Source organism: Pteronotus mesoamericanus, unplaced genomic scaffold (genome assembly GCF_021234165.1).
Source record: "Pteronotus mesoamericanus isolate MK-2021 breed Mesoamerican mustached bat unplaced genomic scaffold, CSHL_Meso_final contig_73, whole genome shotgun sequence".
NCBI classification, from domain to species: domain Eukaryota; kingdom Metazoa; phylum Chordata; class Mammalia; order Chiroptera; family Mormoopidae; genus Pteronotus; species Pteronotus mesoamericanus.
In genome coordinates, this window is record NW_026555245.1 from 15,495,813 (window position 1) to 15,511,146 (window position 15,334).

General features: G+C 36.4%; 1 protein-coding gene across 1 annotated transcript in view; it reads right to left on the reverse strand.

Moving 5' to 3' along the window:
• MAMDC2 (MAM domain containing 2) overlaps window positions 1-15,334 on the reverse strand; it is a 124,569-nt gene that overhangs the window by 17,206 nt on the left and 92,029 nt on the right. The window contains exons 10-11 of the mRNA XM_054583036.1: window positions 4,277-4,370; window positions 2,273-2,425 (exon numbers count right to left, since the gene is read on the reverse strand). Coding sequence (XP_054439011.1) covers window positions 2,273-2,425; window positions 4,277-4,370 — 247 coding nt within the window. The remainder of the gene's footprint in view (window positions 1-2,272; window positions 2,426-4,276; window positions 4,371-15,334) is intronic.

A 15,334-nucleotide genomic window follows, 5' to 3' on the forward strand; every position in this document is an offset into this window, starting at 1 on the left:
AGGAGGGAGGAAGGAATGAAGCCAGGTTTTGTATACCATGAATTAAATTAATATTAATATGAACTAGATTGCTTTAAGATATTAATTTTAATCTCCAGTTCAACTACAAAAATAACTTAAAATATACATTGTAAAAATGACAACAACAACAGAGGATTAAAATAGTATATTGGAAAATATCTATTGAGCACAAAGGAAGGTATTAATGGAGGAATAAAGGAACAAAGGCATAATACATACCAAAAACAAATAGAAAAGTGGCAGTGATGAATTCTACCTCTCTGGTATTTACATTAAATGTAAATGGACTAAATACTCTAATCAAAAAGTCAAGATTTGTAGAATAAATTGTTTTTTAAAAAAATCCAACTACATGTTGTCTCCAAGAGACACACTTTAGATTCAAAAACACAAATAGGTTGAAAATGAAAACTTGGGGGGGAAATATACCATTCACACAGTATCCAAGAGAGAACTGGAGTGACTATAATGAAATCAGACTAAATAGACATTAAACAATGAGATACCACTTTACACCCACCAGGATGGCTATAGTTAAAAACAGGAAATGAGTTTTGGTATGTATACAGAGAAACTGGAACCCTCGTACACTGCTCGTGGGGATGTAAAATGATGCAGCTGCTTTAGAAAACAGTCTGGCCATTCCTCAGCTGGTTAAATATAGAGTTACCATATGATCCAACAATTCTACTTCTGGGTATACACCCAAAATAAATAAAAACACATGTCTACACAAAAAACATGTACACAAATAACATATCATTATTTATAATAGCCAAAAAGTAGAAACAACCAAAACGTTTATCAACTGATGAACACATAAACAAATGTAGCTTTTCCATACGTTGGAACATAATTACAATAAAACCAAATAAAGTACAGATTCATGCTACAACATGGATGAAGTCTGAAGAAAAAAAGAAAAGATAAGTGAAAAAAGCAGGTCACAAAAGACCACATGATTTCCTTTATATTAAAAGTCCAGAATAGCCAAATCCACGGAGACAAAGTAGATAGTTATCCAGAGATGGGAGGTGGCAGGGGGTACAGGGATAAGAGTTGGGGGAGGGAATGGGAGTGATTGCTAATGGGTACAAGGTAGTTTCTTTTTGAAGTGATAAAAATGTTGTGGAATTAGATAGCGATGATGGCTGTGCCAGTGTGTGATTATACTAAACATCGCGTAATTGTACACTGCATAATAGTGCATTGTACAGTAAATGTATTCTATCTTAATAAAACTAGTATTTAAAAAATGTCAACTAGTGGGAGGGGGGAGGTTAGGGTGCAGGGACTGAGCAAAAAAGAAAAAGGACTCCTGGACATGGACAACAGGGTGGTGATTGCCAGGGGGAGGGGGTCTAAGGGGACTAAAAGGTAAAGTAAAAAATACAATAAAGATCAAATAATTAAAAATAAATAAAATTTAAAAAATAAAAGTAAAAACTAAATGGAAATTCTAGAATTGAAAGGTAGAATTATCAAAATTAAAAAGAAAATCAATCAATGAGTTTATAATATACTGGCATAGGTCCAAAATAGTATATACCAGCAAGAAATGATGGAGCTACAAGGAGAAATAAATGAATTCACAATCATAATGGGAAAGTAATATACCTCTCAGCTGAACAGATTAAGAAATCAGTAAAAATATAGAAAATATGAACATGATTATGAGCTAGATTCAATGAACATGTAGATATAGGTCACTGCACCCAACAACAAAATATACATTATTTTCTGATAAACTAGGACATTTACCTCATTGACTATACGTTGGATAATAAAGTATCTCAACTAGTTGCAAAGGATTGAAATCATTAAGGGTATGAACAGATGAGCTTCCCATCTTTGTCCAGGTAGAGTCAAACAGGCATGTTTCCTCCCCGTCTGCCAGTATATTTTCTCTACTAGGTGTCAGTCCCAGCTCCAGTTTAGATCACCTTTTTTTTTTTTAAAAAAACTATTGCCACTCTCTCTTTTTTAATCTACTTCTAATTAAATTATCTAATCGGCATATCTTTGTAAGCCCATTTAACTCATCTTTGCAGGAAGATATAGAAGCAACAAAATAAATGGAAAGAACTATTTTAAGTGCACATATTGAATTATTTACCCTATGTGTGTAGAATCACATTTGTAGCATATTCTAGACACAAGATATAAATTTGCAAATTTCAAAATGCAGTAATTACCCCTAACATGCTATTTTAGGTTTCCTTAGGAAACAGCACCACGTGGCATAACTCACCTACCCCAGTAGTGTGATCTCCCTTTGGTCCTGTGTAGGAGGTGGGAGTTTCTCCTCTCCTCCTATGCCAGCTGCTCCGGTTCCTTCTCTCCTGAGTAAATGCACATTCATCTTGTTCAAAAGTGCACTCTCCAGGTGCAGGTGAAAGCTTTTCTGCAAGGAAATAGCCAGTGTTGGGATTAGTGAGGCACCTTCAATGAGTATGTATCGCATGGCTCCCTGAGAGCCTGCTCTGCATGTATGAGTGCCATCGGGCCATATGCCATGCAGATGAAGAGGGAGCCCCTCACCTCCCGGCAGCCCTCCAGCTGTTGCCTCTAGCTAGAGCTTAGACTCCACCATGGGCCCTGCCCTTAGAGTCAGAGAACAATCAGACATCTAGACCCAAAAGTATCTGTCTGCTGTGAGAGAGAAACTTCCTCTGACTTGTGAATTTGTTCAGGTGAACGCATTTACAAACTCTGTAAATTGGAGGTATATTGCCTTTATGGAAATATGGAAAATAATTGAATGCACAATGCAGGTGCTATCTTCAGAAATCCAGGATGAGTGAAGAGAGTCCTCAGAACAACTCTATAGTTGCTCTGGAGGAGAGGAAGAATGTGAGAGAACTAAATGTGCTTCTAGAGGCATAGCTTAATTTGTATGGAGCAGATTACTCAATGTTTCTATGCAACAGCGTTTTTATCTGTAATGTCGGGATATTAATTACCCACCTCATAGGGTTGTGAAGATTAAATGAGGTGATATAGGTCAAGTTTTTAGAACATGGAGTTCTCAATAAATATTAACTAAATTAATATTAAAATTTGATGTTTTCTATTTGAAACCTTATTTTTCATTTCTAAAAACAAATTTTATGACTTTGGATGCTATCTTAAATAATAATTATTATCATTGGAATGGTGCTATCTCCCAACTTACTTGGGACTTCTCCTTTGGCTGAACTTGGTTGTACCTTCTCCATTCAGATTCTTAGCAAATTTCTCTAATAAATAGGCTATAATTCATATCTCTTGCATGATAATTATTTTACTTTATTTTATTTTACTTACAGTACAAGCTAATGAAGCCTCATTCCCTTTTCTACACCATGAGTGTAGAGATTTTGATCTTATTCTTCCTTGGTTTGTCCTTGCAGTGCCCTGAAAGTCAAGCAACTAAAAACAAATCATCTTTTAATCAAATAAACATGGAGATTATTCTCCAGTGCCAGATTGCTACCACCATTTGCCTGTTTGTTAAAGAAATGGATCCCCCATGATTTAAGATGCAGTGGTAATTAGTAGATACAGACCAATGATTTGGTTTGAGGTATTCATCCTTTTCCTCATTACACATAAGGTCCAGCACAATGCCAGCACCTTTATTTTGTCACTATCGTCAACGCTTCATCCATTGTTCTGTTGTCATTTAACTCACTGAGAAATTGTCTATTTTATTATCATTTTAAAATTACAGGGTAGAGCAAAAGGAGGTTTACAGTTGTGAGTATGAGAAACAGTTTACTATTGTATTATTATTTATTATTGTATTATTTTCCATACAAACAACTGTAGACCTATTTTTGCTCTACCCTGTATATGCTTAGTATACTATCTGTAGAATAACAATTTCATCACTATTGCTTGAAAATCTGCATTTGTGTAAGACAACAACAATAAAAATATCAATAGTAATCATAACAGGAGGTATTTGTTTTTAAAGCACTGTTTTGTGCCAGGGCCTATGCTAGAGAACTTCTATGTACTATCCCCAGTATTCAGGTAGGTATTACTACTTCTCTTACAGATGAGGATACAAGGGTCAAGTCACATGGACAAAGTCACACATTGCACTTGAATCTTCTTTTCTAAATCCCACAGCTCTGTAGAAAGGCACTTCCGGCAAGAAAAGCCAAGGATAGGCTAGCACAGATTATATGCATGTTGTACGTTCTTAGAGAAACAGGAAATGTCTTGTATAGGCCAGGAAGACAAGAGAGCTGAAATGATGTTGTCTCACCTGGAGACCAGCAGCTTCCCAATTCTACTGTAATGTCATCCAGGGCTACAAGTCCACAGTCCCAGAAGCTTTTGCATAGGCTCATGAAAACCACCTGCAATTCAGAAAAATAAAACTATGAATTCTGTTCACTAAAAATGGGAAACTACAGTCGAGGATTTACTTAGCACAACAGGCATACATAAACAAATTGCAGACACCTTTTCATTGTCCATATAACAACAGATCACAGTGGCATAAGCAATGGAGAATCATTTATAGATGACCTTGGAATTACTTCTATTAATTTTTGAAGCAGAGTCAATCCCATGATATGTTGTGTACATTAATGCTGAAATTAGTTTGTGTTCTTTAAAGAATTGAGAGGGGGAAAGAAGAAGTTAACTGGGTGGCAAAGGAAAGCCCATTAAGTTGTAAATATTTTCCCCAGGTAATCTATAAAGTGCATACATAGTTAATGGTGTTCCAAGCATTTTTACAAACAATTCCAGTACAAACACCATTGATTTTTTGGAAATGACTTTCTGGCACTATGCCTCATCCATATTGTGAATGAAGTCCCCGGTCCCACTGATTTCCCATCTGGGGACTTACGTTCCATTCTTGCCCCACCCTCCGCAAATATCTATGTTCCTCAGATGGTACTGCTAATAAAAGCCTAAATGCAGTTATTTTTTTAGACCATTTTTTACTGTTGTATGTAAAGGAAGAACAAATATATATTATTTTTATTAAATTCATTCTGCAAGAGAGAAAATAAACCTTGGATTTGTTTTCATTAGATCAATTTAAAGGCTACTTTTCATATATAGGAGATATAGCACTTTTCAAAACATTTAGTTTTCCACTGTACTTTGTGGTTTACAAAGCTGCTTGGCACGTATAACCTAATGTTTAATTAGGACAAGTTTATCTGATGCACATTCAATTTCTCAAATCCAAGTCTTAATTCAAAGACAAAGAAAGATATAAGAGAAGCTGAAACCAAAATTATAAACAATGAGAACATCTGATTTTTTAGGTTATAATATTCAGTGGGTTATATCTTAAATTCATCTGTGTTATCAGTAGGATCCCTTAGTTCTTTGAAGTTGACAGCCATCAGAATATAAAATTTCTTTAAAAAGAAATTTTAAAAATCACATGACAGTTTGCCAGTATGCAAACATAGAGTGTCTTAAGTCAAGATCTTCAGCGTAATTATTAATTGTAAGATGTGTGAAAGTTTACTTGGACTATATTTGCATTGTTTCAAATTATAAAAAGGATTGTTTGGAGATGTGACACTATATAACTATATACATTTAAGGAAGAAAATTTAGCCCTGTTCATTTTCTCATCTTTAGAGATTCTAGAGTCTGCAAATTATCTGAACACGTAAAATATTTTACTTGCAGGATTTATGCCTGGGAACTTATTTGCAAAGCAAAGGTCTGTGTCATCAACCCTGAATGCAGTTATATTTTATTAGGAGTTTTTATTATTATATGAGAAGGAACAGTAATCTTTCTCATAATTTATTTAATTAATTATGTTGTAGAGATAAAAGGTCTTAGCTTCCTATCCTTTTGGAGGCTATAAAGTCTATTTTTCACAAGAATAGTGAGAAGTACTTTTTCAAAATGAATCTATGGTAGTGAAATGATTCATCATTACCTGAATAAAAGTCAAACATTTGGCATGTAAATGTATCTGAAGAGAATTTTATGACCATAAAACCAAACAAATGAAACAATCTAAAAATTTCAAAAACAGAGGAAATAAACTGTGCTACCACAATCTAAGAAATAGGCAATCATAACCTCTGATAGCTTGTAAATATTATTTAATAATACAGAAATATATTTCTCTCATAATGTTAAGTGAAAAAAGCTGGATTATAATAGATAAAATATCTAACTCATCTAAAAATACATAGGAAAAAACCTTGAAAATTGACCAAATTCATAACAATTATGTTAGGCTTATGAAATTAAGACTAGTAAATAGAATTTTCTTTTTTCTAAACATTCTGTAATTTTGTTATTTTATAATTTTTTTAAAAAAGAAAAAGGACACAGGATATCTATAAGTAAGATGTGGAATGAGTATGTGTTTCCTTGATTGGCGTTTATTATGATAATGACTAAGACATGTGGCTACTTAACTTATAATTAAGTAAAATTAAAAATGCATTTCTTCAGTCACACTAGTCACATGTCAAGTGCTCAAGAGCCACATAGCGCTAGTGGCTAACTGAATTGGAGACAGAAGATACACATTTCCTCATTGCAGGAAGTTCCATTGGATAGAACTTCCTGGCTCCTTCTGCACATTCCAAACAATCTGTGACCTGCCACAGTGGGTTTAGTGAAATGCTGAAGATGTTCTGGATAACCGTAGGCCTCTAGGTTGTCCTTAGAACTCTTTCCATACGTCGATTACTAGCCACACCACATGTTGTTCCGTCTGATGAAAGATCCTCAGTCAGTCAGCTATGGGCTAAATTCAAACTGTGGCTTCCAACCTCAAATCTGGCAGTTGTCTATCAGCATTCCAAAGCACAAAAGAAACACAAGATCAGCTTGTTTGGTTGAACACATTGGATTTTTCCACTCTGCTATTAATAATGCCGATAGTGTTAGCTCCTATCCTTGTGCCACCATCTTACACTGTGAGGGCTACTTGATGTGGAAAGGTTATTTTAGGGTAGTTCGTGACATAGCAAGCTGTTGATGGGGTCTGGTTGACACGGGACAAAGGGAAAGCCAAACATCTTGGTCTGTTCTTAAGAACTCTGTCCCTGGGCCCAGTTAAGAATGTGACATGAATGGAATTTGCCATAGTCTAAATTCTTGAGGAAATAACCTCTTGTTTATTTATAAATCTTCTTAAAAAAGGGTGTTAATTTCATTTTAGGCAGTAGTTCAAAGCAAGTGGGATATCACTAAAGATTGGGGAAAAGTCCTAGGTAACTTGAGTGTATATTAGTATCTCTTTGAGAGGGGAGAAAAGGAGGAATAAAGTAAAATGATATCCCTTAGACAGGTATTCCTGATTTTATGCAAATTTCAATTTGTTTCAGTGTACTAAACGTTCCAGTTTTTAGGTACCGGTGATACTTTAACATTTTGTTTGACAGAGAATATTTATTATTGAGGAATATTACCTAGACTAACTTTGGAAACACAAATAGGCAATGAATGGAGAGCTATAGAAACATATTTGCAAATACTTTAAATACAATCACGTAAGGATCAACTATATTACTTTTCTTTTATTATTCTAAAAGTAGGCATTATACATGCCCATTTTTCTACAGCAGGGTATTCCAATCTCAGCATTTTTGATATTTTGGTCCAGATAATTTTTCATTGCTGGGGATCCCCCTGTACATTGTAGAATGTTAAGCAGCAACCCTGGTCTCTGTCCAGTAGATACCAATACCACTCCGAACTCATAACAATCAAAAATGTCTCCAGCATTGTCAAATGTTCTTTGGGGGTGGAGGCAAAATCTATTTTGCCTGAGAATCACTGGCCAAGGGTGGTAGAAAGTTTTCTGCTACGTGGATTATAAAACCCCGCTTACTAGATTCCTATTCTGTGTTCTCCCTGCGCTGAGCCCCTTCAGATCCGTTACCTCATTCTCGGATTCACTGTCAGTTCCAACCTATCTATTCTCCCAGGTCAGAAGAGGACAGCTGTTTCTGTTTTAAAAGTGGACTAGATTGAATTAGTTTTGTCTCCTGGACATCAGTGGGTGGTGGTTCAGATAAGGAATGAAATACCTTCAAGCCCTGGAAACAAAAGTCAAAGGAGTAAAAAAGCAAGGGAGACGCACTAACCCTCCAAATGAATAATCAATCCTCCCTGAGATTAGCAAGGCTTTACTGCTCTGATTTCCTGCTTCGGAAAACTGCACTTTGTCAAGGGGCAATAGAATCTTTTCTCTGTTGTCATCTTTCTCCCTTTTTACAAAGAATGATCTACTTCTTCAAAACAACATAATCCCAAAAAAGTAACTGAGCAAAGTTTCCTCAGCATATATAATTTTAACTCTTTTCTAAAGTTTTTTTGGGGTGCGGGGGAAGCAGTGGGATGGATAGAGGGTTTGTATAGAAGCCCAACCACAAGACTGTGCTAATCAGAGGGGCTAGACTGTCCCTAGATGAGTAAAAGTGCATAAAAGTTAAAGCACCTAGGGGAAAAAAATAGAGAAGCAGGCACATCAGAAACTTATTTTCCCAAACCAAGGCAGGTTGGATTTTTTAAAGAATTGGGGTTACTGATTTTAACTTTATGAAGTCTCATAGTTTAAGGTAGAAATACCCAACACAATGAATAAAATTTTTCTGAGGGAGGGAGAAGTTTTGCAGGGAGCTGTAGAATAAACAAACACAAAACTTTGTACTGCAGTTAGAAAGCATCATCTGTGTAAAAGAACTAAACACTGGCTGCATCAACTGGTTTTTCACTGTATTTTTTTCACTGTCTTTTAAAGTAGTTTCCATAGCCTGGAGGATAGACGTAGTTGGGTTAGTCTACCACCTACTTTACCAACTGAATAGTCCCAGTGAGACCTATAATTAGCATATGAATGATAGTTTCCAGAAATGGCCTTCTGCCTTCACATAGGAACATTCAATCCTATGCCAACAATACCATAAATTACCCGTGTTCAAAAAATGAACCTAGTTAGGTCCTTATTACAAGGAGTGGACCTCAACAATTTACCAGAGGGTAGATTTTGGGTTAAATTTAACTTTTTTTCTGATGAGGTTAAAATCCTTTGAAATCACCAGCACAGATAAATTTGGATACAGCAACTATGGAGTAGGTGGAATAATTCTTCACAAAATAACTATAATCCTGTTAGTGAAATTCTTGACTATACCCTGTTAGTGAAATTCCAGAGCTTTTCATAAAGATGCTATTGACACAATTGCAGGATATACTATATAATGCGATTGCAGTCATTTAACTACTTGACAATTAAGTTGCAATAGAATTTTAAAAATAGAAAAACACAAAGCAAAACAAAACAAAAATTCAAATATTAAGGCACTTGACCAAAGGGTCAAAACTTTCACAATACCCTAAAGACAGGCTGAGTGGACCTTTATCTAGAAAAAGAGTATGAGACTTGAGCATTTTTAGAATCACAGACATGTTTTGGGAAATAGTTGCTAAATTGTAACTACATGCCTCCTGCAGATACTATATTTAGACTTAAGAAGCAACAAAAGGCAGAATGACATGTGTTTTTAAATGTCTTTAGCTGACCAACACTTTTTTCTTAAATGACCCATCTGTTTTGTTTTGTCTCCTCTTTTCTTTTTTTTTCCTCTCTTCTCTTCATTCCCATCTGATTTAATTCAGCTTTTGGCTTTGACAAGCAACAAAGACTGAGCAGCTTGCAGCTTCTCCCTGCATCAATCTTTCTGCTCAGAGCAGCCTTCCATTCTGGCGGCAGAGGACATGCTCTGGTAGACTTGCAGATACATAACAAAGTTTTCCATTGCTGTTTTGCTGGTTAATATCCAGATTAATATCTGTTTACTATACAAATCTCTCCACTTACTGATTTAAGGAAATTGTTTTTTAAATATTTTGGTCACTGTGAAGTGAGGGAAGATTCCAGAAGAGACATCAGAATCAATCACTTTTTAGAATGAGGAATGAGGAAAAGCCTCCTGTGAAATAAACTCGGGGTCACACAACAGCCTGCGGCAGTCCTGGGCATGAAACATGGAGCATATTCCATTATACCAACGTGCTCATTCCCTCCTTTTGCTTTAGGTATTTTAAAATATGATTCCGAAAGGCTTGAAGCTACCCAATGAATTGTAGCGAACCAAACATGTCTTTGATCCGTGTTTACAACTAGCTTCCTGTCATCATGCTTATGTCTGTTTATACAGAAATCGGTCACCTGGCAGCAGATCATGGCTGAATTTCAGGAATGGAGACTGCTGAAATCCCCCCCTCCATAGCAGGGGTTCCCTAACCTCAGGGATGTCCTCTCTCTCAGCTCATGACCTTACCTCCCGCTCCACACTGGAAGTCTGAGTCCATAGGAAAGTTTCCCCTCAAATCCCAGCACCCACCTTATCTACAACCTTATCTACATTTGTACCCCTTTTCACTTCCTTCTTTTTGTTTTGGGAGCAAGGTCTATCTGATTGCCAAGTTCATGTTCTTCTCATCGTGAGACACAGATACCTAATCCCACACAATTAATATTGAGGATCCAAATGAAAAATAAACATGAAAAGCCTCTGAAAAAATGAGCATGTGACAAAGTTAAAATAATATCATTTTTGGTTTTAAAGGCTAATTCCATACCCTAATAATGAGGACATTATTATATCTAATTATCTCATAAACCTTTCACCAATATTGAAGGAAGTTAGATATGAATGCCTGCCTGCTTTTTAATACTCTCCTCAGGGGGCCGGTGGCCTTAAAAAACAATGTTGGGTGGACATACAATGTGGTTTATCTCTGGCCCATGTCCTTAGAGAAGGCCCCTGGCCAAATACTTTCCTGACTAATGTAATGTAATGTAATAACCAACTTAATTGTCAAGTCCAAGGATAGACTTCAAAATATAGAACTGTTGTGGTGGCCCACTTGAACGGAGATATAAACATGTCAATGCTTCCAGAAGACAGGCAGAGAGCAATCAATAAACAACACAAAAGGAAGGTTCCAGGTCTTTTTTTTTTTTTTTTTTTTTTTTGTTTGATCCTCAAGAGCTCATTCCTCTCCTGGATGAACTTCTCTAGGATCAGGAGAAGACAGCAGATAGTTTAAGCAGTGCCCTGTGAATACCCAAACAGGAATACTGGCTTTTCTCTACTCACGTCTGAGACAGAGAGATAGTTGTTGGTCATATTTTCATTGATTCCCGGCAAAGTTAGATCCCTGACTTGATGAAGGGCTGTGGCTAAAGCTTAAATAATACTAACACCTTATTAGTTACACCACAACTTATCTAACCAACCCCTACTGAGAGATAACTTTCCAATTTCTCAATATTACAACTATTGCTGAGATGAATTTTGGTAGCTAAATCTTTGTGCATAACCATGATTATTTTCTTATGATAAAAACCATAGAAGTACAATCATTATGGCAAAAGTTATGCACAGTAGGAGGCTTTCTTTCCGATGCATGTAAGTGAATTGTCATATAGAAATATTCTATCAATTTACCCTTACACTAGATATTATGAGGATACTTATTCCTTGCATCCTCACCTCTCCAGAGTAATATGTAATGAGATATATATAGTGAATTTTATGTTTAAGTATTATATGTTTAATATATATAATGAATTATATGTTTAAGTATTCATATATATATAACTTATATGTGTATGAGTTTTCTTTCCCAGGTGACAATAGAGAGTCTTTATTAATGTGTGAATCGCCAATTTCCCAGTTAGTAATTTGAGCTTATAGGTACCTGGTCTATGAGCTCCAAAAACCAGAAGATATCTAGAGAATCTCAGCGTGAGTATTGAAAACTAACATTGCCTCATCCAAAAAACTTGGGAAATGAATTCCTGAAACTGAAACCATTTTAAGACTGTGAAACACAGGATTAGAAGTTTAGAAGCACAGTGAAATGTAGTGCTTTCAGGTTTTAAGTAACTCTTGGAATAAATGTTGACTTAATTCAGCTTATTAACTTAAACATGGGGAAAGAATGTCCATTCTGCCTTTTCAGGTATCTCCATGATACTGGGAGGACATGTGTAGTAATTAGCAATATCCCATGAAATGAATTCCTCGGGAAAGCCTGAAAGAATGTGTTGACAAAAGCACTACACTCGTGAAGGCTGTGTTAACAACTACCAGTTGTGCTAATCAGTCTTCCCAGTCATTTCCCCAGAAGCTGGTATGAAATGCAGAACCCCTCAACAAATATCCAAAGGACATGAAAAAGAACAAAACCCAGAGTATCTTAATCCAAACTTTTTCATCTTTAAAGTAGAATTCCTGGACTGAAAACAGACACTGAGTATAGCTTGAAAAACTCAGGAGTAAGCTCCTTTTCCATGCTTGGCCTCTCCATTCATTTTCACGTTATAATTTATTCCACTTAACAATATAATATTTCATGCTCTGTGTATGGAACCATCCTATTCTATTCTATATGTACTGATTATCTTGTCAGCAATGAATGATCTTGTTATTTCTACTTTGTACTCAGCTACCCTGGTTTATTTATGCTGGGGCAACTCTTACCCAGTGTTCCCAGACGTCATGGAATATAATTGGAAATTTATCTCCTCTCATGTATCTTGTTTACACATTGGTTTTCTGGTTCCTTAATCCCTTTATAGCCAGGTATCTTGTTATTAAATAACCACCTATTTACAGGTCTCTCCAGACACTAGACCTGCTCTTCTATTTGATGAACTTCCAGGTATTAACTTAAAAAATTTCAGAACCCTTGATATTTTATATCTAGTCACATTTTCATTATTAAATGGCAAAGTTAAAAGGAAGATTTTAGGAGCAGAAATCCAAATCAAACACTTAAATTTTATTGGTTTTTTTTTTTTGCTAAAAGGAGATTATTTTAAGAGGAAATAAAGAAATAGAGAAAGCTATCCACAAGAACTATGCTGCACAATATTAAAAGAGAGTTCCTGATGTTAAGATGCCTAAAAATAAAACAGGAGGTAGAAGAGACTTGGCAGTTCTCTTAAAACAGGTCCTTGTTTCATAGAGAGGTGATACGACATTCTGATGTACATAGTTAGTGCCACGGTCAAGACTCAAAGCCAAGTCTTCCTGTTCCAGACATAGGATCCTTTATTATACAAATCTCATTCTAACAGGTAAAACACACGTTAATGACTGATTCAAAGAGAAAGGGGCACTAGAGGTGGACTTCGCGAGAAGGATGGGATTGTCTCAGGATGATGATTCCTGAAGCAAGATCAATGGAATGAACCCTGTGAGGGAGCACTGGGGGAGGAAGGCAAAGGTAACAGGCAAGGGTCTGGGGAATGAGAACCTGCATGGAAGCATAGACAGTAATTGAGGATGCATTTCTCAAGAACTTTGAAGACTACAGGAATGGAGTAGGGTGACAGCTTAAATGGGTATGAAAGCAAAAGGAAGGTTTGTCGTTCATTTGTGTGACCGACATATGTTGGTAGTGCACAAAGGACTAATGGTGATTGCAGATTTTCAAGAGAGGGAATAATTTATGAAATAAGGTCCTAGAGGAGAAAGGAGGTGAGATTAAATGTATAGATGGGCCACTTTGTTTTGTCAGGTGCATAAGGCAACAAAGACAGGCTGGTAAGGATTCACCGAGGAACACAATAGAAGGGGTGTGTGCTGATTGCCTTCATCCTTTTGGGAGATGAACCCAGGAAGTCACATCCTAAGAGCAAGGCAGGGAGAAGCAGGTTGGACACGTGTGAATGAAAGTGGATCTGAACATCTGGGTGAAGAATGAGAAGGGAAGTCAACTAGAGATGAGATGTATAAAAAGGCTTTCCTAGCAACATGAAGGAAAGAGCAGAGATTCATTAGTCTCATTTCTCTGGCTGTGCTGAGGGGGGCAGGGGTGGTTAGGGTTAGGGTGTTGGGTTGGAGCAGGGGTTGGGGGTGATGAAAGAAGCTGCCAGGATTCCCAGGGTTGAGGACCAAGGTGGAAGAAGCCAGAAGGACCTGGGGATGTGGAGAGTGCCATGTGGAAGTGAGCACATCATTGACCACAAGCATAGAGAGGAGGCTGGAAAAGATGTGCTGGGCGGCCAGCGAAAGGATCAGGAAAATTGAGAGGGCTGGCGAGATCTCCCACCGGTCTTTGGCTATAGGGAAATGGCACAATGTAAGGAATAGTTGGTTTTTCCAAAGGGAAAAGTCACCATGTAGGTTTTAATAAATAAAATCATAAAAAGGCCCAGTCCAAACATAGCAGGTATGTGTCTATGTGTGTCTTTGTATACATGCCAGCAGGATATTCTTGCTTTTAAGAAATGTTCACACAGAAATTTCATACAGAATAAATTGCTTAGATGTTGGGCTATAAGGGATTGCTGTTTAAATGATCCAAAGGCAGAAATGTTTAATCTCCTTTCTTCCTTTGATGGATTTATGTTATTCTTCCTTGCCATTGACACATTGTTTTTGACAGTTCAGTTCTCTTTCTTATTTCCTGAGTACCCACTCTGTTCCAGAAACTATGTTTGCATTAGAAGTAAAAAAATAAAAACGATATGAATATTTGCATTCTACAAGCTTACAGTCTGATTAATGTAAATAGGCAGGTAAAGAGAAAACTTCAATATAATGCCTTAAATGCTATGATAGTAGAATAATGCTGAAAGGGGCTACATAAGACTGGGGTTCTGTATCAACTACTTTGAGGGAACTGCCACTTTAAACAGTGTTCTTTCATGTAGCACCTACCAGGGTTTCTCATATGTTACTCTGCATTGTGAATCTTCGTGTGTGTGTGTGGAAGAATGGAGATCTGGTATGCAAACTTTCTCCAACTCATTTGACTACAGAACACTTTTTCAATGGAACAACTCAAGAAATTTGTACCTCATGAGACATACCCTGAGAAGGGCTGATGTAAGGTTCTTGCTTAGTGAAAAAAAATGTATTTAAATTTTTTCAGATTGGCTAGATGGGGGTTTTCTCTAAATGACTCTTGAAGTTTATATGTTTTTTAAATCCTATACTAAAGATGTAGACTTAGGAGAGTTTACCAGGAGGATTTTAATGACTGCTGGGCTGATCATTAGGCCAGACCCAGATGAAACAGAATGTCTCATCATTCTCTCATTTATAGAGCATTTAACATTTTTTTCGAAAAGAAATATTTAATGAACAGAATATTGAGTTCCTCTCAGTGGTTCTACTTAACAGACTACTTTAAGATCTTTGTTAAAGGAAAAACTAACTTCAAGCCAGGAGATATTACAGGACCTAATATATGTGCTAAAATGACCAAGCATAACACTGAACTAAAAATTTAAATACAGGAGGCTAATGTTTGTGCTCCATCATTACAGAATTTCTGACAACAACTCTCTAGT